The sequence below is a fragment of the Arachis hypogaea genome, chromosome 12 (assembly GCF_003086295.3).
Source record: "Arachis hypogaea cultivar Tifrunner chromosome 12, arahy.Tifrunner.gnm2.J5K5, whole genome shotgun sequence".
NCBI classification, from domain to species: domain Eukaryota; kingdom Viridiplantae; phylum Streptophyta; class Magnoliopsida; order Fabales; family Fabaceae; genus Arachis; species Arachis hypogaea.
The window spans coordinates 42827386-42849268 of NC_092047.1; the positions used below are offsets into that span (position 1 = coordinate 42827386).

The 21883-nt window shown below is 36.1% G+C and overlaps 2 protein-coding genes across 35 annotated transcripts; both read right to left on the minus strand.

The window, feature by feature from the left end:
* Positions 1-2301: 2301 nt before the first annotated feature.
* Positions 2302-7187, minus strand: LOC112727353 (putative dynamin-related protein 4A). Of its 34 annotated transcripts, none has more exons than XM_072209213.1 (14): positions 6700-7160; positions 6211-6487; positions 5986-6120; positions 5783-5885; positions 5596-5691; positions 5382-5508; positions 4709-4822; positions 4461-4572; positions 4169-4332; positions 4018-4065; positions 3847-3942; positions 3320-3396; positions 2930-3031; positions 2302-2708 (listed from the first exon to the last, which is right to left on the minus strand). In XM_072209213.1, the coding sequence occupies exons 1-3, from the start codon at positions 6729-6731 to the stop codon at positions 6028-6030; spliced, it is 402 nt and encodes a 133-aa protein (XP_072065314.1). In that variant the 5' UTR covers positions 6732-7160; the 3' UTR covers positions 2302-2708; positions 2930-3031; positions 3320-3396; positions 3847-3942; positions 4018-4065; positions 4169-4332; positions 4461-4572; positions 4709-4822; positions 5382-5508; positions 5596-5691; positions 5783-5885; positions 5986-6027. The 34 variants fall into 31 exon arrangements, with proteins under 34 accessions (XP_072065332.1, XP_072065326.1, XP_072065335.1 ...); XM_072209231.1 differs by having other exon boundaries at positions 2302-2637; positions 2961-3031; positions 4258-4332; positions 6700-7187; XM_072209225.1 differs by having other exon boundaries at positions 4258-4332; positions 6700-7187.
* A 1716-nt stretch (positions 7188-8903) lies between these two features.
* On the minus strand, positions 8904-13498 carry LOC140176714 (uncharacterized). Its single transcript, XM_072208257.1, has 7 exons — positions 12635-13498; positions 11957-12529; positions 11806-11911; positions 11122-11579; positions 10189-10782; positions 9920-9973; positions 8904-9539 (listed from the first exon to the last, which is right to left on the minus strand). Exons 1-7 carry the CDS (start codon positions 13496-13498, stop codon positions 8904-8906), a joined length of 3285 nt encoding a protein of 1094 aa, XP_072064358.1.
* Between the last annotated feature and the right edge of the window lie 8385 nt (positions 13499-21883).

Consider the following 21883-nt stretch of genomic DNA (forward strand, 5'->3'; position numbering starts at 1 on the left):
CAATAGATTTTCCAGCATATAGCTCCACTTCCAAGCTTCCCAAAACCTCAATCAAGCTCCAATATACATATATATTCTACCTAATCGACAATATCACATTCAAACATAACAACTTAATATCCATACATAATAAATCAAGAATTTCACAAGGGTTGAGAATTCTTACCGTACCCACGGATCAAAAGGCAAGATTAAGCATTTTTCTCAAGTTAATTGGATCCTATAACATCAAAGAGCTCAAAATCTCAACACTTTTACTCAAGATTTTTGAAATCAAGGGCTGGGAAAATTGGAAAATATTTGTGGCTTACCTCTTGAATAATGTTGTGGACTTTGTAGAGATCGACACTGCGGTCGCGTGGCCGCAAACGGTGCGGCGATCGGAACTCTGGATCAAAAGTTACAAGGATTTGAATCAAGGGTAAGGGTTTGTGTTTTTTTGGAAGTGTTCTTCCCTTCTCCAAAGTGCTTCAACGTGTTTTGCTGAAGGTGGGAGGAAACAAAGCTGTCTTAAGAGTGTTGGGTTGGGCCTTGGGCCCAATACAGGTCTGGTTCGTCCGGTTCGGCCCGGTCGTCTCAATCTTTGGCCGAATTCTTTAAAATTAATGTCAAAATTCTTGTTTTAATTTTCTCTATCACATTAAACCATAAAAATCACATTTCTAATTTTCTAGAAGAAATTTTAATTTATGAATTAATTATTCATTAATTAACCAGATTTTACATTACCTGCTAAAAACGAGTTGAGATATGGTGGTAATTCCACTGAGAAAGTTACTTTTCAGTATACATCGGCCATTGAGGATCGCACCTGTAAGGTGGTATCCTTACAAAGGTTATCAGTACATACATCAGCTAAGAAGAGCTGCACCTGTAAGGCAGTAGTTGCCTACAGAGGTTATGTTTGCGTATATCGGCTCAAGAGAATCGCACTTCTAAGATAGAGGTTACTTATAGAGGTTATGCTAACTGGAAAGCCAAGCTCAGACAAAGATTGCTGGGTTATGTCGGGAGCGGGTAAAAATCAAGAGATGAGCTTATCACCTGCACTAGGGTTAGACATTCATCATATGCAATTGAATGACTTACTTGAGTGTGCTTGTACTGTTTTACTTTATTGACGTTGTTTTGCTGTTTGATTGACGTGTGCATTGTTTGTTTATCTGCATTATTTCATTTGCTTGTGTATGCATTTTGCTTTTATAGTGGAGGTTGCTTTTAACTAGAAAGAGATTTTATGGAATTAATGAAAGTAAATATTACTGAACTAAATTCACTATTTGCACTTTATTCTTTACTTTCGTTGCATTCTCGCCCTCTATTGAGAATTTATGGTTTGTTATTACCCTAAAATTTTTAAAAACCTTTTCAGAGGTACGGACAGGACGACTGATCAGAAAACTACCGACGAATAGAAGACTTGTTTGGTTAGTTCCTTTTGAATTTATTTTCCTTCATTCTTGATGTTTTAAAGTGTTATATTTTTATAGAGGAATAAGTTTTGTATTTGAGTTTCGTATGAATAATTATTATATATTAATAGTAATCATGTGAATATATGTTTATTTGATATATTTGAGTTTGAAGTATAAAATAAAATAAAAAAATTTCGTTTTTCTTAAAAGCTGTGAACAAATTAACATATAGAAATTCAATATTAAATAATTAATAAAAATAAATTCATAATACCTTATTTTTGATACAATTATAACGTGCTAAAAAATGAGTCATTACCTTTACAACTATGCTTGTGACTTAGTGGGGTGTCACAACTAGAAAATTGATTAATACAGACAGATTTACAGACGGATTTACTCTTTATTATAGACGGATTTTTGGTTACCGACGAAATTACTGACGGATTTTGTCCCTCTGTAAAAGCCCCGTCGGAAATTATTTACCGACGGATTTTTTTCCGTCGGAAAATTACAGACAGATTTTTATCAGTTACCGATGAATTTTCCCTCTATAAATTTTCTATCCATTTCTCAAAGGCGACGAACTTTCTGACGGATTTTTCGTCTGTAATTACAGACGAATTTTCTGACGGATTTTCCGTCTGTAATTTGAACCTTAGAAAATCATCTCACACTCTGATTACAGACAGAAAATCCGTCTGTAAATCCGTTAGTAAGGTAAAATAGAATTTTTTTTATTTTTTCAATTACAAAATAAACTTGTTTTCATACAAAATAAATATAAATTTAATACAAATTTTTATCTAATTTGTATTCAAATATTTATAATATTTCAAAAAAATAAACAAATTTATTGTATTATCAAACTAAAAGAAAAGTACTATAATAAACAAACAAGTCAATATAATTCAAAATACAAACAAAATGTATTGATACATCAACTATAATCCTCAATGTATTATTCAACCATACTAAAACTATCAACTATACTAAAAGCTGTGTTATTTTCCATACTAAAACAAAAATTGAAAAACTTCAAAATCTCCAGATCAATTTAGACCTCAGATACAACAATCTCTCAAGTGAAATCCCAACTTTTCTTGGGAATCTGTTGAAATTAGAAGCACTTGATCTTTTCCACAATCAACTCACTGAAAAAGTCCCTCCACAAGTTGGTGACATGAGCAGCTTGGGAGTGCTTGATCTCTCCTACAATAACCTTCAAGAAAAATTGGACAGAAAATTCTCTCATTGGCCGGACAGGAAAATCATGATCATGCTCACCATATACTGGCTTTGAATTAAGGTCATTAATCTCAAAATTATAGAAAGTGCAGCAAGCCAAATGTTCCACTTAGTTGACCAATAAAAAGTCTTTTTTCTTTAATATTTTCTTTAATAACTTAATTACAAGAATAATAATCACAAATTGAGAAGTATTATGTGTGATTCAATTTGTTAGCTGTTCCATTCTACCGTATACACTTGACACAAGCAATGAAAAAGGATACACATGAGAGAGACAATAACCATTCATGCTACCTGCTGCCATATGTCCTAGACATGTTACCACACACATGAAAACACCAGTGCAAATTAAAGTATAAGCAAACCTGCAACAAAAAGTGAAAGCATAGGAGCATAAACCATTACTTCAAATCAAAAGCTCTAATATTAGTTAGTATATAACATGGTTCTAATCATTAGTACTAATGTCATTATTAATTTATTACTAATGAAGAATGATAACAGATTTCGGACAGTATCAATGTTGATTTCTATTGATACCCATCCAGATTTCGGACACTCTGTATAGAGGAGACAGAGTAAGAAAATCAGTATAAACATAATAGTATAAATATCCATGAAAAATAAAATAAAAAAGAAACTAAAGTTAGTACCTTTTGCTGTTTGAATTCCAGAGCCCATCAATCCTCCTCCAATGATTGCAACCTTTACATTTGCAAGCAAAACTTCCCTACATCAATCATAGAACTCATTAAAGGCACTCAAGACGTGAAGTTTTGATCACAACTTAAAGTAGCACAGCTGCATCAAAAAACTTGTTTTTAACATACTTTAAAATGTATTATGTCAATTTCGATGTGTACATAAGTACACACAACAATTTCAAATCAATATCAAGCTTTATAACAATAGACTTTCTATACAATGGTGTGTTATTAGTTTTCTCATATATATAAAGCCAGTTTTCTCATATATATAAAATTCAAGAGTATTATTTATGCAATACACAAGCTAATGTTCCAGCAGGAGATTGCATTGGAGTCTTTCCCTTAATACTCCACTCAATAAATGGCGTAGCTTCATTTATGTCATATCCACTTAATAGATCAAGTGTCTAAAGAGTATGGTACTGAATTTTATCATGATGATTCATATAAATGCCATGTATCACTTCACTCACTATGCTCAACTAATATTAAGTCATCCCAAGATTTCCCTTGAGCAAGGCGCAGATATCGAGGTGCCTTAGGATTCACAAATGATATGAAATTGGAAACTGCAATGATCAATGGTTAGCAATTTCATAAAATAAAAATCAAATACAGAATCATTAGTCCATGAGAAATATTACCGTGAGGCCCATCTTTCTTTCCCCAAATTTCAAACAATGAATCCAATACTGTAACATAATGAACAGTTACAAGCATTGCAATGTTAAACCCTCTATAAGCAAGATATAATCACAAACAGTTACAATGCATAGCCCTGAAGAAGAATCTAACCTGTAGTAACAGCTACAATGCATAGCCCTGAAAAGCAAGATATAGTAATCTAACTATGGAAAAAAATGCATGCTTTCTTCAAAAATTACCTGAATTTCCACACGAAGGGCTGTGATTTCCTCATCTCTCCCATCTTGTGTTTGTTTGCCAGCCTTGAGAGCAGCCTGTGACAATAAATAAATAAAAAATTGAGTATTCCACAAAATTCTGTCTCTCAATATAATCATTATGCTCATAAACATAATCCCCTAAACCAACAAAAAAAAATTTTTTGAGAGAGAGAGAGAGAAACCTGAAAGTGTTGCTAGTGAAAATCTGAATTGCAGAAAATAGTTGCTATGGTTATCATGCTCCCTTCCATGTTCTCATCAAATACGCCGTAATCACTATGGTTATCATGCTCCCTTCCATGATACCAATATACCACACAAAAGAAAAGCACCTTAACTTCAATGCTTTGTTAATATCAGAGGAGTCTTTAATACAAAAGGAGTACAGCAAACTAAATTTCAGATAGCCAAAGTCAGAAAATCAACTGACCCTCTTCAGGAATCCGGCACCAAATGCTCTGGTGACTTTTAATTGTCCTTTCACTCTATCATTCAATATGGCTTGATTATCATTTGGGTGTTCTGCTCTTATTCTAAACACTTCCTGCAAGAAAAATTGAAAAAAAAAATAATCAGCAAAGGAATAAAACCAACATCTTAAAAATACGAAAACTTTTCTTTCTAGTAAAGGCTTATAATTAATTATGTTCATAAATAGCACCACACAAACTTTTCCTTTTAATTTGCTCTTATCCATTTTTAGAAGTTTCAATCAAGCTATCTCATCTAAATAATAAGGTCAATCTTGTTCTTGACTGCAATATGTGTTGCATGTGTAAATCATGGATATGAAAATATGCAGACATTGCTCACAAAAAGGGGATAGTAAAAAATATTATGATGATGAAATGTGAATAAAAGCCAATGAGATAGAAAAAACTGAAACATAAATAAAATTATTCAAATTCCAAACAACTCACACATACACATGCAAGCACCAAGTAGTAGAACGCAATTCAATAACTAATGTATGTCTAGTGGATCACATTTTAGAATTTCAAGATGTGACCACAATTCCTTAGCTTCTCAAAATAAATACCATTTGTTATTTACTTCATTGATCAACAAAAACATTTTTTTCTGAAAAAAAGAAGGAAACACACCTCTTCAATACTTGTGCTGTGATCTGTTGAAAGCTGAACAGCCCTCATTTTCAGTCTATAAAGGGATATCTCTCTGTTTTTGTTCATCATGTTAAGACGACTGTTTATGTTGTGCATTGAGACTCCTCTGAAATTGTGTAGCAGAATATCAAAGGCTCATAAACAACAGAAAAATTGTGGCATTTCCCTTATAATGGAAAAGGAGCATAAATACCTGAGCATTGGCTTTAAGAGTGAGATTTTCAGAGACGTCGCACTTGACTCTTGCACTGAGCCTTCCATCAGTCAATATTCTCCCCAACAGCATCAACTAAACCAAGCACAATAATATCATCGTCAATGAGTGTTGGAACTTACAACAACGAAACGAAACTAAGCAAAATCAGAGGGGGGGAAAGCACCTTGGGATGATCAATGAAGGTTGCACCAAACTCATAGTTAGCGGTAGGAATCTTAATAGTCTCCGTTGACTGAGAAGGGATCTCAGTAGGCCCCATCGAAACGCTAGTCGCATTCAGATTCCAACCAAGAACCAAATAAACAAATTAGATAAATATTTTTGCATAATTTAATTTGAAGTCAGCTAAAAGATATGAAGAGGTACCTGTGATTGAGGGAGAACTTCTGGTTGAGCATCTTGGTGAAATTAAGTCAGCTTGTAAGTCAGCTTCTCATTGATTTCCTTCACAATTTCGGACAGAGTTTTGGATATGATCATGCCTTGAACTTGAACTAGCCTCTGTGCCAGAACAGGAACACCAACAATGGATTTGTCAATCTTTGAAAGCATTGGATGAGACTCAAACCAGTTAACATCATCAGCAATTACCTTCTCCAACAAGCCTTCAGGAGACTTATCAGCCTTTGTTACAACAGCCAAGGTTCTCAAACCAGTTTTATCCACAAACTGAGACATTCTTATGGATTCACAAGTAGTAAAATCAACGGTAGCAGAAAGAACATTCAGAATAATGCTCTCTTCAGGCCTAATATACTCCATGATAATATCCTTGATCTGATCATAGATATTTTCAGGCTGGCCATGAACAGGAACCCTAGTTATACCAGGAAGATCCACCATTGTCAAGTTCCCTCCCAAACTAATACTGACAAAATATTGTAAACAATTATAATTCAGATCCAAACCAATCATGGTCCTCAATCAAAAGTTTGAATTAGTAACTAAAAAAGAAACTGAAAAAGCACATAGATCACAATAAGCAATGAGAAAGCACAGCGATTACGATAAGCAAAAAAAATCATATGAATTTTGAGTTGAAGTCTGGGAAAAATATAATGCTGCCAATACGAAGATCACCTTGAATTTAGAATGCTTGAGAATAGGAGCATCGCCAGTGTCTCTCCGATGAACAACCACTGCCACAAAACCAAAACCCTAGTTCACGCACCATATCGGTTCGAACAGGGGGCAAGAGAGAGGTGGAACCGCGGCTGACGGTGGAACCGATTTTGGTCGCCACGGAGCTAGGGCTTGCGCGAAGGTATGCGAGCCAGAACTGAAGGGGATAAAAGGAAAGAGAGGCGCGGCGGTGGTGGAGTTTGAGCTTGTTTTGTTCTGCGAACGAGAGACACAGGGGCTGTATTCTACTGGTTCAGTGTTTAAAGAAGAGGAGAAGAAGGAGAAAGTAGCTGCGGCGGTTAGAGTGGCCGGCGGTGGCGCTGTGGGTGAGGAAAGGAGAAGAAGAAGCTCGTCGGCGGTGGCGCTGTGGGGAATGCTAAGTTTGATTTGTGTGCTGTGAATGAATGGAGCTCGTGGATAAACATAACCCCAACCATCATAAACCTAAAATATCAAATATTTTCGACGGAAAATTTTAAATTACAGACGGATTTTTCGTCTGTAATAATTTAATAGAATGCAGCATTTTATCCATTTAATTACAGACAGATTTTCTGTCTGTAACTATTTTTCACGGAAAAAAAATTAATTTTTCCGACGGAATTATCGACGGATTTTTTTTTCGTCTGTAATTTATGTTAATTCATTTTTTTTTCTAACAAAAAATCTCTCTGTAATTCTGTCTGTATTTCCGTGGGATAAAATCCGTCGGAAATATCCCTCTGTAATAACTACTTTTCTAGTAGTGTGTGTTGTACCTGTGAGTACGTGTGAGTGTGCAGGGAGGATGAAAAAACAAAATCTCAAAATTGTTAAACTATCTTTTAATACACACATTGTAATTCAAAGATTACTGACTAAACACTACTTGTCACTCTTTTGGAGATGTGTGTAGTGATTTTCAATAACTATAAGTTGCTCGAAGATGATACTTTTTGAATTTTTCTTATGTTTACACCATTTTTTATTTTATGTGTATATATTTTCCGTTTGTATTTTTTTTATAGAGAAAAAATCAAATTTTTATGTTTATAGCTTTTATAAAAGTTTGTCTTTTTCTGAAAAAATTAAAAAACCATATCAAATACCTGTCACAAAGGTTGTTATGTTCATATTAAAATGGTGTGGATCTATAATATCCAATGACAAATTCAAAAAATTTAAATAATGAAGGCAAATATGTAACATATAAAAATAATAAAAAAAATTTATAAATATATCAAATATGAACATATTAAATGTTAAATAATTATTTATTTATTTATTATAAATATTAATACATTGATAAGTAATAACGTGGTTATTAATTTAGCTTTTATAAATTAAATAATAATAATAATAATAATAATAATAATAATAATAATAATAATAATAATAATAATAATAAGATTAATTAAGATAATCAAGATGATAAATAGATTATTTTCTAATCAATAATGAAAGTGAAATATATTTTTTTATAAATTATGTACAATAAATGATATTTTAGAAAAAAAATTATATACCAAATCTCTCATATCTTTATTATATATTTTATAGATTATTTAATAATTATTTAATAATTTAATAAAAAAAGACCGAAAATTATTTCAAATAATAATAATAATAATAATAAAGTTAGTTACTTATATGATAAAAATTCAAAATATTATTGTTTCAATTAATTTTAAATAATTTTTAATCAAATTTAAGTTTGAGAACTAATTATCAAAATACACATTGAGTATAAAATTCTTTAATTTACTAGTAAATATTAAAATTGAGTAAAAAAAATTCAAAGATATAAACTGCTACTAAATAAATTTATCAATTAAATATATAATACTATAATAATGTTTTGTTTTTATTAAATTAATGATACAAGGAAGCCAGTAGATTGAAGAAAGTGCAGTGTGGTATTAATATTGAGTATGTGTATCAGTAAGAAATTCACAATATAGAAGTATGAGTATAAAGGAATTGAAGGATATGACTAGCAGAAAGAAGAATGGGTTTAAGAAGAATAAGACAATGTAAAATTCCTAGCCTTAGGAAGCAGCTAGCAACCAGTAACCTGAGATAAGAATAAAGGATGTACTGAGAAATTGGAAAGAATTAGAAAAGGGATAGAATAGGGGAAAAGAGAATAGCTACAGGGAAAGGAGAATTCATACCACAATTCACTAATGATCATAATCCTCCAACCACTTGCTATTTGTTTTCTCCCTAGTGCTCTTCCTGCTGTCCGAAATAGGTGGACCAGCTGCCACCTGTCCATGGTTTGTTACAATCCTTCCTTCCAACCCTGCCTGACTTTTGTTTATGTACTCCTCGCTTTTACTTATGTACTCCTCGTTTGCTATATTCGTATCATTACCCTCCCCATCAGGAACAACCTTATCCTCAAGGTTGAATTCCGGAAACAACTTGTGAAAGTGATGAACATCTTCCCATGTTGTCTCTGTCAAGTTGCTCTGTTTCCATTGCACCTGACATTGTGGCACTAGTCTGTCACCCCTCATAATAGAACATGTAGAAAGTATCCTAGAAGGCTCTAACACTGGCCCCACATTAGTAGTGGTCAATGGAAGAGGAAAGTACTGGAAAGTACACTCTCCCCGAAATCGTTTGAGAGCTAAAATATGGAAGAAATTATGGATACGCGCTTCCGGAGGTAACTCCACCCTATAGGCCACGTCACTGAGTTTTTTGCTGATCGAAAAAGGACCAAAATAACGCAACCCCAGCTTCAGATGTTTACGCAATGCCACGGAATGCTGGCGATACGGTTGTAACTTCACAAGCACCAAATTGCCCTCCTGGAATTCAATTTGTCGACGATGTTTATCAGTAACAACTTTTATATACTGCTAGGAGCGTTCCAAATTAAACTTCAGCTGATCGAGTAAGTGATCACGGTCCTGAAGCCACTCTTGCAAGGAAGGATTAGCAGTACTAGAGAGTTCATAACAAGCCAAAGTATGAGGGTCCCTACCATAAAGAGCTTTGAAGGGAGTCATATTGATACTGCTGTGCCACGAGAAGTTATACCAAAACTCAGCCCACGGCAAAAACTCCAGCCAGCGCTTAGGATTCTCGAAACAAAAACAACGTAAATACATCTCCAGGGTTCGATTACAAACTTCACTCTGGCCATCAGTTTGGGGATGATAAGCTGAGCTCAATGCTAACTTAGTACCTGCGATGCAAAAAAGGTGCTGCCAAAATTTGCTGATAAATACCCGATCCCTATCTGATACAATAGATTTTGGGAAACCATGCAACTTAACCACATTGTTTCAAGGGAACGAAATGGGCGTACTTAGTCAAACGGTCAAAAACCACCATGATAACTGAATAGCCGGATGAAACTGGCTGAGACACAATGAAATCCATTGCAATATCTTCCCATACCTATGAAGGGATCGGTAATGGCTTGAGCAAACCGGCTGGTGCCTTGTTTTCTACCTTTGCTTGTTGACAAATGCAGCAAGTTAAGACATACTGCCTGATATCCTTTTGCATATGAGGCCAATAGAAAATGGAACAAATGCATTCCACAGTCTTAGTAATTCCCGCAAGACCACCAATCACACTATCGTGGTATTCATGGAGGATTTGCCTAATTAAAGTACTCTTGGAAGGTACCACTAATCGGTTCTTCCACAACAAGAGGCCATTTTGATGAGAATAATTCAAATCCTCAACTGAATTGGAGTTGCACTTTGCCAATAATACTCGGAGATCCTCATCCGCCACCAATTCTGCACGAAGTTGGTCTAGCCACTCTACTCTTGGCGCAGACCAAGCCCCAAAAAAGTTGCGAGAGAGTGCATCCGCTGTAATATTTTCAGTCCCAGCCTTGTAATGGATTTCAAAATAAAAACCGAGCAATTTATGAAGGCATTTATGTTGCTCTGGTGTATGAAGATCTTGTTCTAAGAGCGCTTTCAAGCTTTGATGATCAGTGTGCAAAATAAATCTTTTGCCTAGCAAGTAATGGCGAAACTTAGCTAAGGCCTCAGCGATGGCGTAGAACTCTCTGATGTAAGCGGATTGCTTCTGTAAAGTAGGAGGTAGTTTCTTGGAAAAATAAGCAATGGGATGTTTTTGTTGAATCAAAACAGCCCCAACACCAGTACCTGAAGCGTCTATCTCTACTTCAAAAGAATATTAAAATTGGGCAATGCCAAGACTGGTTTGGTGCATATAGCATGCTACAGCTGTCGAAAGGCTTGAGTAGCTTGCTCCGACCAATTAAACAAGTCTTTCTTAAGTAAATCAGTGAGAGGAGCTGCTAATGAGGCATACCCTTTAATAAATCGTCGATAATAACCAGTAAGGCCTAAAAACCCCCCGAAGCTACTTTACGCTTGCAAGTTAAGGCCATTCCAAAATTGCCTGAACCTTAGCCGTTTCCATGTGAACACCACCGCCCCTGATTGTATGTCCCAAATAATCGACTTTCGGGGAACCAAAAAGGCATTTGGAAAGTTTAGCAAATAGAGACTCTTGCTGTAGTAGTTTTAAGACTAGTTCCAAATGCTCTAAATGTAAGTCAAAACCACTACTATAGACTAGTATATCATCAAAAAAAACTAGCACAAATTTGCACAAGTAAGGCTTGAATATATCATTCATAAGGCTCTGAAAAGTAGCAGGGGCATTGGTGAGGCCGAAGGGCATCACTAACCATTCATATAGCCCTTGATGCGTGTGAAACGCTATCTTAAAGCGATTCTCAGGTTTGACTAAGATTTGGTGGTAACCCGAGCGAAGATCCAGTTTCAAAAAAATAGTAGCCCCAAAGAGTTCATCCAACAACTCATCAACGGTAGGAATGGGAAAGCAATCTTTGACTGTGATTGCATTTAGTGCCCGATAATCAGTGCAAAAATGCCAAAAGAATGGGAGAGGAAAAAGGGTTTTTGCTGGGTTGAATTATCCCCTCTTGCAACATCTCAGACACCATTGTTTCAATTTGTGCTTTCAAGTTGTGAGGGTAATGATAAGGACGGGATTTAACTGGTGCAGCCCCTTCAATTAAAGGAATGCCATGATCTTGGGAACGTCAGAGAGGAAGACCCAAAGGTTGCTCAAAAACAACAACATATTGCTGCATCAAACTAACCAAGGTAGGGTGAAGAGCTTCTGGTAACTGCAAGGGTGGCTTGACAATCCCATCCAATTGCTAAAGTTCAAGAGTAAACACTGCAGCCACTGCATCAATGCTTACCAATCTTCGTATATGATGAAATTGAGCTTGAGATGAAGGTGGACTCTTATAACCCTGCACAGTGACAAATTCCCCTTTATGACAGAAGCGAAGAAATGAAGAATTATAGTCTACAATATGAGCCTTCAATGTTTGTGACCAAGTTGAACTAATCACCAACTCTCCCCCAGCCACATGGAGCACATAAACCTCTGAAATGCTAACAAGGCAACCTGATAGATTAACATCCAAACTAGCAATGCGACCCTCTACCGGCAAGACTTTAAAATTGCCTACTATCACCTTAAATCCTGATGCAGGTTTAATAGGTAGATTCAAAATTTTGGCTATGCAAGATTGAATAAAACTATCCGAACTGCCACCATCAATTAGGGCCTGGACCTCTAGCCCATTGATGATAGCGTTAACACGGATCAAAGCAGGACCCCTTGTACCATGCATAGCATTGTAAGATAAATGATGCTCAACTACCTGAGAATCAAAGGCCTCCAAACCGGGCTCAGATTCTAATGACTCTTGCATCCTTATGTCCCCTCCATCTGCATCATCTAACACTAGTTGCAGCTGCATATACTGGCGATTCAGGCAACAGTGAGCAGCTGAAAATTTCTCATTGCACCAGTAATATAATCCCTTCTCTCGTTTGCTCTGAATCTCCGTCGGGGACAGTTTTCACACCGAGCTTTTCATTGGCGGTAAGGCAGGACACTGGGGTAGATTCGGAAGCAACGGCGGCAGAGTATTCCACTGAATGGGCCTATTACTCGAAATTGCAGCTGCAGGAGTCGGCTGAGGACGGGGAGAGGCCGGACCATAAGTGCTTCTCGATACTGAAGGAAACTTGTCCTCGTAAAGTCTAGCTAATGTGACCGGACGCATCAGGGAGGGAGGGCATTGTGCCTTCACCTCTTGTCTAATATCAGATTTTAACCCACTAATAAAATAATCCTTCAATGCATTAGGTGAATCAATCTGTGTGCGATTAGCTAAAGCAACAAATTTAGAGTAATAGTTGCTCACCGTACCTAATTGTTTCAATTTGAATAATAATTCCCGTGGCGATTCATACAGAGAAGGCCCGAATTCAAGTTCAATGGCACGCTTCAACTGATTCCATAAACGAAATCGAGCAGAGCGTTGTGACATTTGGAACCAAGAAATTGCGGCATCGGTCAAGTGAATAGCCGCGATGTTGATTTGCTCTTCCTCAGGCACACGGAAGTAGTCAAAATACTGATCCAGAGAAAAGATCCAACCTAACGCATCAGAACCATCAAATTTAGGCAGATCGAAACCCACTCGACGCGGTTGCATAAAAGGACGCTGGTGGAATTCTGACCCTGAGTTCGAACCATGGGAGAGCTCATGCAACTCAGATCTGTGATGAGGCTGGGCATGGAGAAGCTGAGTAATAGATTGTTGCAGCGCGTCAATTTTCAGATTCATCCCTTCTGACGATCGCGCGTGCTCAGCGCGAGTCTCCTCCGAAATAGATTCGAACATCTGAAAGAGTTTCTTGGTGTCAGCTTCCATGCCTTTCATGCGGGTATTGTCAATGAAAGCACCAAATAATACAAGGAAACCAGTAGATTGAAGAAAGTGTAGTGTGGTATTAATATTGAGTATGTGTATCAGTAAGCAATTCACAATATAGAAGTATGAGTATAAAGGAATTGAAGAATATGACTAGCAGAAAGAAGAAGGGGTTTAAGAAGAATAAGACAGTGTAAAATCTCTAGCCTTAGGAAGCTGCCAGCAACCAGTAACCTGAGACAAGAATAAAAGGTGTACTGAAAAATTGAGAAGAATTAGAAAATGGATAGAAATGGGGAAAAGAGAATAGCTACAGGGAAAGGAGAATTCATACCACAATTCATACCATAATTCACTAATGATCATAATCCTCCAACCACTTGCTATTTGTTTTCTCCCTCCCTGGTGCTCTTCTTGCTGCCCGAAATAGGTGGACCAGCTGCCACCTGTCCATGGTTTGTTACAACTCTTCCTTCCAACCCTGCTTGATTTTTGTTTATGTACTCCTCGTTTGCTATATTCGTATCAATTAATTTAATATATATTTTTATTTTATACTTTTAGATACAAATTAGAGTTTATTTTTGATATACTGACAATGTAAAAAATTTTACACAATTATCCAATTACGTCTTTTTAAATGATTATTTACGCAAATGTAATTAATATAAAAGGCAGTTATTTTTTATGATATGGTATTACATAATTAGATATACATGTAAAATTATTTTACACTAACTGTATATCCAAATTTAATTCTAAAAATTAAAAAATACATATAAAATAAATATTTTAACACAAAATTTAATAGATATTTTTTAATATAAAAAAATATCATTTTTCAATAGAATACATATATATTTATACACTTACTTTCTTATTTTTTTTTTAAATATTAGCGGGAGCACTTCTTCCCATGAAACAAAGGTTGAATCCGTCTCTGATAATATCGTAAACATCGTACTGCGGTGATTAGAACAAACACAAGCTTTTCAAATTTCAGATATCTTTACTGGATTTCTTGCAATAATTTTTTTACAAAACATACCGGTATTAAGTGTGACCTATTTCTATAACAAGAATCGAGTTTATAGCACTGCGAGTAATAAAAAAGTATAAATATAAATTAAAAGTTTATCATTTTCTGGTCTATGGAGTATAAGTGGTGTAGAAAGGTCCTAAAATACCTTTTCACAAGATTTCAAGAGAAGTCCTTTTATATTTTTAATGATTTTTGAAAAAAAATAACAAGATCGATGCACCAGTCATGATAGAAGTCGAGATAATGCAGTAATTCGACTAGTCAACTTTCTTAATAGAGGTAGAATTTTTATTATTAAAAAATTATTTATTACAGACAATATTTTTGATAAATTTTATTTCACAAAAATATAGACAAATTTTATAAAAAAAAATTTGTTGAAAACAAAGAAAAATAAATAAGTAAATTTATCGGAAAAAAAAAACTTGTCAATAATTCTATCAAAAAATTAGTATCTTTTTATAAAAAATTATTATCGACAAAAAATTTATCTATATTCAAATTATCAAAACCATGTATTTTAATTAAATTATTATAAACAAAAAATTTGTGTGTAATTTAAAATGTTTTATTGAAAATATTGAAATTAGTGATTGGCATGCTCCTCATTTCATATAGCAGAACACTCCTCATCATAACTTTATTTCCTGCGCCTCCACATCCATTCCCTCCAAATGCTCTATCGATGGCGCTTTTCAGCCTTGCACCGCCATCGCACCAAACTTTCATTGCACTAAACTTCCGTCGCACCAAAGCTCTATTGCACCCCTTCCCGGCTCTTCTCCGTCGCATCCCTTCCATTCGCGTCGCTTCCTTTCGAACAATAATGTGTGTTTCTCTCTTCGATCTCACCAATAGTGCTTACTCTTCTCCGTGTGTTGCTGCGTTTCTCTCTTCGATCTTGCCTCAGCCGTGCAGGTAACCCTAATCTCCTTTCTCTTCCATCGCTGTTTTCTTTCATTCAATTCCATCGCTAACTCTGAATTTAGTTTCTATTCTAATTAGCTTCTATTCCGATTTACTTGTTTTATTTCCTATGTTCTATTTCCTTAACTCTGAAGCTTTTACCATTTGACAACATATAAGGTGTGAATTTGTTTCTGTGCTACTTCCATTCTTCTACTTCTATACGCTGCTCTGCTTCCTCCTTTTTGCTACTTAGCTTTTAGCTAATAATGAATCCATTGTTGCTTCTGCTATAAATGAATCTTTGCAGTGCCTTATTGAATTGTAGTTGCTATAAGTGTTGTTATTGCTTTTAATTTAGTTATTTATTGTTGTTGCTGCTGATAATTTTTATTTATACCAATTTCTATATATCTGAATTTGCTCTAAAGGTTAAACTATGCATGCTTGTTAAAAAAATCATTGGATTATTTCTAGGCTTTTTTATTTCTCATTTTATATAAGTTACTCTCTCCATTGCACAGTAGTTGATTGTTAGCAGATTAAGTGCTAGTTTGGATTGACTTTTTTGAGTTAAAAAAAGTATCTTTTTTTTAAATAAAGTACTTTTATTTAATTTAAAACCTATTTGTATATGGAATTTTTTATTTAAATAAATTAAATAAATGTAATTATTACTGAATTAAATAATTTAAAAAATTATTACCGAAATCCGTGAGCCTCTCTTATCTCGTTTACACTGTCAATGAGATATTTTGCACGTATCTCGTTTACAGTATAAACGAGATACATGCAAGCTTATCTTGTTTACAGTGTAAACGACATAAGGACAGAGATGCTGACGGAGGGGCTGGACTGTATCAATGACAAGATGATCTTGCAGATGAGACTGCTATCCAACTGTCAATGGTCTTGGGACATGGTGGGTGCTAAATAAGTGTATGCTCCACCAACCCTCCGGACCTTCCTGACGAAATAAAACAGCCATGGTTCAAAACTACTTAATATATGGCAACCATAAATGAGTAGTACGCCTCAATTAAACTTGAACTCACCAGTATCCAAGGTTCTGTCGAAGGGCAACACGAAGACTCTATGTACAGCCAATTGCAGCTTGACGACATTGCACATGGTACTTTAATCAGTCCGATTCGATCACTTGGTACTCAACACTCCTGCGATACTTTAGTTCTTCACACCCTGCATCACTGTGTCTCTGAATTTGAATCTGTGGCTGATCCAAAACTCTATCCCACCGTCTAATTTGTAATCCTCTTCTCCCGTATTGGAAAACGGAGTTCTCTCATGCATCACGTCCAGATCCAACGTATGATAGTGACTTGGTACAGGGGGAGGCAAAACAAAGTGCACCATTGTCTCAGCGGGCGTCTCTGGTACAAACTCTTCCTCATCATCCCTTCAGAAGAATCATTATCGGCACTATCGGCAACGTACTCTTCGTCTGAGTCTTCCTTACCCACCTCCATGTCTTCCACTGGAATGGCGACATGAATGGGTGGTGGTGTGAGAGGTCGGTCGTCCTGTACATAGGTCGAGTGTACAGAACCACCACCACCAACATCTCCAACCTCGGCAGAAAGTTTCATCACTTGTTCCGTCATGATTCTCCCATGGATGTCGAACATGAGTCGTACATGCTCGTCCTCTAGAAGCCAAAATAGTCAAAACCGGAAAACTCTATTACCTAAGAGTGCCAGCAACCTATACCCCACCCTTCCAACATCACTCATTTATGTGCCACCAAGGTTACTCAATATCAAACTCTTCAACTTTGGACAACGAACTTACACGCTGAGTGCGCAACAGTAATGGATTCTCACACTCAAATATCACCCCATTGTCACCATTTCTCATACGACAATTGGGGTAAACACACACAACTACGTATACGCTATTATTGGCCATTGTTGCCTTCTTTTTTGAGAAAAATGGGACAAAAGAAGATATGAAATGTATGTGGAGAATACCAAGGGTTACATGATGTGTGGAAAACGATCCAACACAAAACTCACCGGCAAGTGTACCGGGTCACATCAAGTAATAATAACTCACATGAGTGAGGTCGATTCTACAGGAATTGAAGGATTGAGCAATTTTAGTTAGGTGGTTGGTTTAGTCAAGCAAACAAGTGTTGATTTGAATGATTTGTGTTCAACAGAAGCTAAATTGCATGAAATTTAAAGGGGGAGGGGTATTTGACTGTAAATTAAATGGCAAAGGAAGTAAAGAAGCTGAATCTTAAAGTGCAAGTAATATAAATTACAGAAACTTAGATTGCAGGAAATGTAAATAGCTGAAACTTAGAGTGCAAGAAATGTATATTGCTTGAATCATAAAGGGTTTTGGGAGTTGGGATTTCAGAAATTAAATAAGAGAAGGTAAATAGCAATAAACAGAGAAGTAAAAGATGAATTTAAATGCAGCAGATCTCAAACAGAAAAGAAAAATTGCTTGAAGAAGCAATGTAGAAACTGAATTCAGCTCAGTTGCAATAGCTAAAAGAAAAGTTGAAGATCTCAGGGGTGGAGGAGACTAGAGAACAAGTCTAGATCTCAATTCCTTCCTTGATCCAACAAAGAACAATTACAGAAGAACTAAAAGATGAAAACAGTAAAGAAATTTAGATCCAATTCACAATTCTTTGAGATTATGCAGTAAACAAACAAAGAGAGATCTCAGATCAAGAATGAAACAGAATTCCTTCAATTCTCAATCCAAGATTCAAAACAAAGAGTGGAAAGTGCAGAAGTAAGAACAAGGAAGAAGAGAATTCAATTCTCTTCTCAATTTCCAAACCCATAGCTAAAATCTAAAATTGAGCTCCCAAAATGAAAAATAAAAATCTCAAAAAGATCAAAAGTGAAAAGGAAAAATGTCAAAAGGTCCTCTCTAAATTGAACTAACTTCTATTTATACACTTCCTATTTTTAGATTTTAGAATTTGGAGTGGACTTTTTAATGTGGTGAAGAATTGAATTTAAATGGAATTTTGGTTGAATTTTGGCCCATGGGTGCCACTCCCAGGGCAATGTTCGGTTGTCACCAAGAGCACAGCATTCCCTTGCCTTGGTCCCTTGAAATTTTTCACGTGCCAAGCCTTGGACAGCATCAGGGTAGTGCTTGGTTGGTGCCAAGAGCGCAGCTTCCTTGCTTTGTTAGTGGAGCCTCCGTGTTCGTGTTCGAGACTTGCTGGGAGCATTTTGGCCAATTTTGGCTTATTTTCCTTGCAAGGAGCACTCATTCCTTCCCTTGGGTTATGGGTTCGATCATTGTGGAGTGCATTTTGGCCAATTTTGGCTTATTTTTCTTTGTGAGTAGCGCTTCTCCTCATGCCTTGGGTCATGGGTTCGAATTCTTGTGAAGCCTCTCCCAGATGTTGCACCTTGATTTTCTTTTGGTGGAAGCCCGATAAAGTTAGTGACATTAACCGAGCTTTGTGAGTTTGCCTTGCTTCCTTTTTTTGTGTAGCGCTCGGTTAAGGGAGGGAGCTGAGCTTTCCTTGCTTTGCTTCCCTGGCCGTGAGTAGGGCTCTCATAGAGAGTGCTGAGCTCTTGGAGAGAGCGCTATAGCTTCCTTGTTTCCTTTGGCTACGCTTTCTTGCTTCCTTTGCCTACGCTTCATAGGCCACGCTTTCTTGTTTTTTTCTTTTCTTCACCTATAAGTAATCAAAACAACCAATCAAAGTACTACCAAATTCACAAGGTTTATAAATCATTCAAAAACCAATTAATTTTAGCTCAAACCTCATGATTTTAGTGTCAAATAAAGGATGGTTGATTGATTCAACAAAACCATGCAATTCCACTCCAAATCACTTACTTATAATGCAAGAAAGTGCATTAAACCTAATGAAACAAGTGAAAAATGCTTGAAAAGCTAGCATAAGATGACTTGTCATCACAACACCAAACTTAAACCTTGCTTGTCCCCAAGCAAGCACTAAACATAAGAGAAAATGAAATGAAACAGAGAAGTATGCATGTCCTTATTTAGCAGATAATTGAACTTGGTTCATGGGGTTTTATGCAGACAATGATAGCTCATTTATTACTTGCTGCTATGTATGCAATGTTTCCTCAGAGGTTTACTAAGGTTGTTGCTACAATGTTTTACTTTTTGCTTAATCCCTTGCTAGCTTTTCCTTCTTTATTTTGCTTAGAAGGCTTATTACTTAATGAAAGCTTGGTGGCAAATGTTGCAGCAGCCTTTGGCTTAATTTTTGCTCAACATTTCTTTACCATAGACACATGGCTCACAATTTCTTCCTAGGAACATTGATGCCCAGCATCTCTTTGGATCACTAAATGTTTTGTAACTAGGTAGCTCTTGATGGTGGACTTTCAGTTGGCAATCCCAAATCAGTTGATCTAAGTGGCTAAGTTTCAAAATACTCCTCAGAACCTACTTGTCCAAGCATATCCCAGTACAAAAACACCACAGGAATATGTCCTAGGGTCCAAGCTATTGGTGTCTAGTCTTATTGTTTGTTTCTTTGCCAATTCTTGGCTTTTCTTTTTCTTTCTTTTCTTTTTCTTTTGATTCATTCTCAAGGGAATTTCATTAATTGACAGATTATAGCAGCAAACTAACTAACACTTTAAAGGATCATGTTATTATGCAGCTTTTTGTTTCATGAGCTACCAATTAAATCAAACAAATACCACCACTGACTTTCATTCTTATTTCTACAACATTGGACATTTGCCTTTTCTAAATCAAACATTTTTCTTTTATTCATTGCAAAAAGGAACAAAACAAAATTAAAGCTAATGATGGATGACCAAAATTATGCAGATCCAAGTATTTCTCAGCAAACATTTTCACTTGCATTTAATTAAATACTTCAACAAGACATATAGGATTTTCCAAATTGAAATACTTCAAAGTAATAAGGATTAAGTGTCAATACAATCTGTGGGGAATGTCCCTCAGCTTTTCCTCCTGTCATCATTATTTATCCTTGTTGCATTTTCTTTGGACAATGATGCAAGCTCCCTCCACAGATTGAATGTTTTCCTGCATAACCCTCAGAAGTTGCTTGTTCCTCAAGCCCTTAAGCAAATGGTTAGCTAACATGACTTATTTGTGGGCATTTTGAACTTACTTTGGTGTGTAAACAGCAAACTTAGTTCCTTGCCAATGTTTCTTATGTATCAAGTTAACCATATGTGAAATCCTTTTGTCTTTGCTAAGGGTAATAGAACTAAAGACTAGAAAATAGCAGATTGGTTAAATGGTTTATCTGATTGCTTCGAGCTAGCATTATGCAGAAGGTGAGAATGTGTTTTAAGATGAGATTTTTGGTGAAACACCAAACATAGAATCCTTCATTCTCCCTTAAACTATTTTGGTGTGCAAGACCAAACTTAGCTCCTTGCAATACAGATAAACCACTCAACCTTTTTATTAAATTAGCTATGAAAAGAAAATTACCTCAGGTTGGGTTGCCTCCCAACAAGCGCTTCTTTATTGTCACTAGCTTGACATCTTGTTCTTTGATCATGGAGGCTGAAAAGCATAGTGCCTTAGCTTTTCTCCTCTTACTGTGAACTTCCTTCCGGTCTCCTCTTTGATGATTTCTAGGTGTTCAAGTGAAAGGATCCGGTTCACAATATAGTACTCAGATAATTGTGGAGACACCTTCATTGGTTGGGTGTTCAACATCACTTTATCCCCTGGTGAGAAGCCTTCAGTGGGGATTTTCTTGTTTCTCCACCATTTTGGTCTCTTCTTCTTCTCTTCTTTCTCAGGAGATAATTCATGCCTTGGTGGTTCTTTATCTAGAGTTTTGAGGTTCTCATCTGGAGGTTTTGGATCTAGTTCCTCCTTGATTTCTTTGGTCTGTTGCACCATCTCTACTTCTTTCAAGCATGAGTTTAAAAACCTTGGAGTTGACTCCTTAATTGTCTTATTTGAGCTATGATCTCTGGCCTTATCCTTCTTGCATTCCTCTTCTTGAGTGGGCTCATACAGGATTTTTAAAATATGGAATGCTAGGTGCTCATCATGCACTCTTAGCAACAATTCCCCCTTTTTAACATCTATCAATGCTCTACCCGTAGCTAGGAAAGGCCTCCCCAGGATGATGGGAGTGTTAGGGTCTTCCTCCATATCCAGGATGACAAAATCAGCTGGGAGAAGGGATTTTCCCACTTTTATCAGCACATTCTCTACAACTCCAAGTGCTTGCTGAATGGACTTGTCAGCCATTTGAAGAGCTATTTGAGTGGGTTTCAGCTCAAAAATTTGAAGCTTCCTCCTAAGAGATAGAGGCATCAAGTTTATGCTTGCACCAAGGTCACAGAATAATTTCTCAATAGTTATGTTTCCTATGGTACAAGGTATATAAAACCTTCCAGGATCATCCTTCTTCTCTGGTAGACCTCTTTGGAGAATAGCACTACACTCCATTGTCATTTCAACAA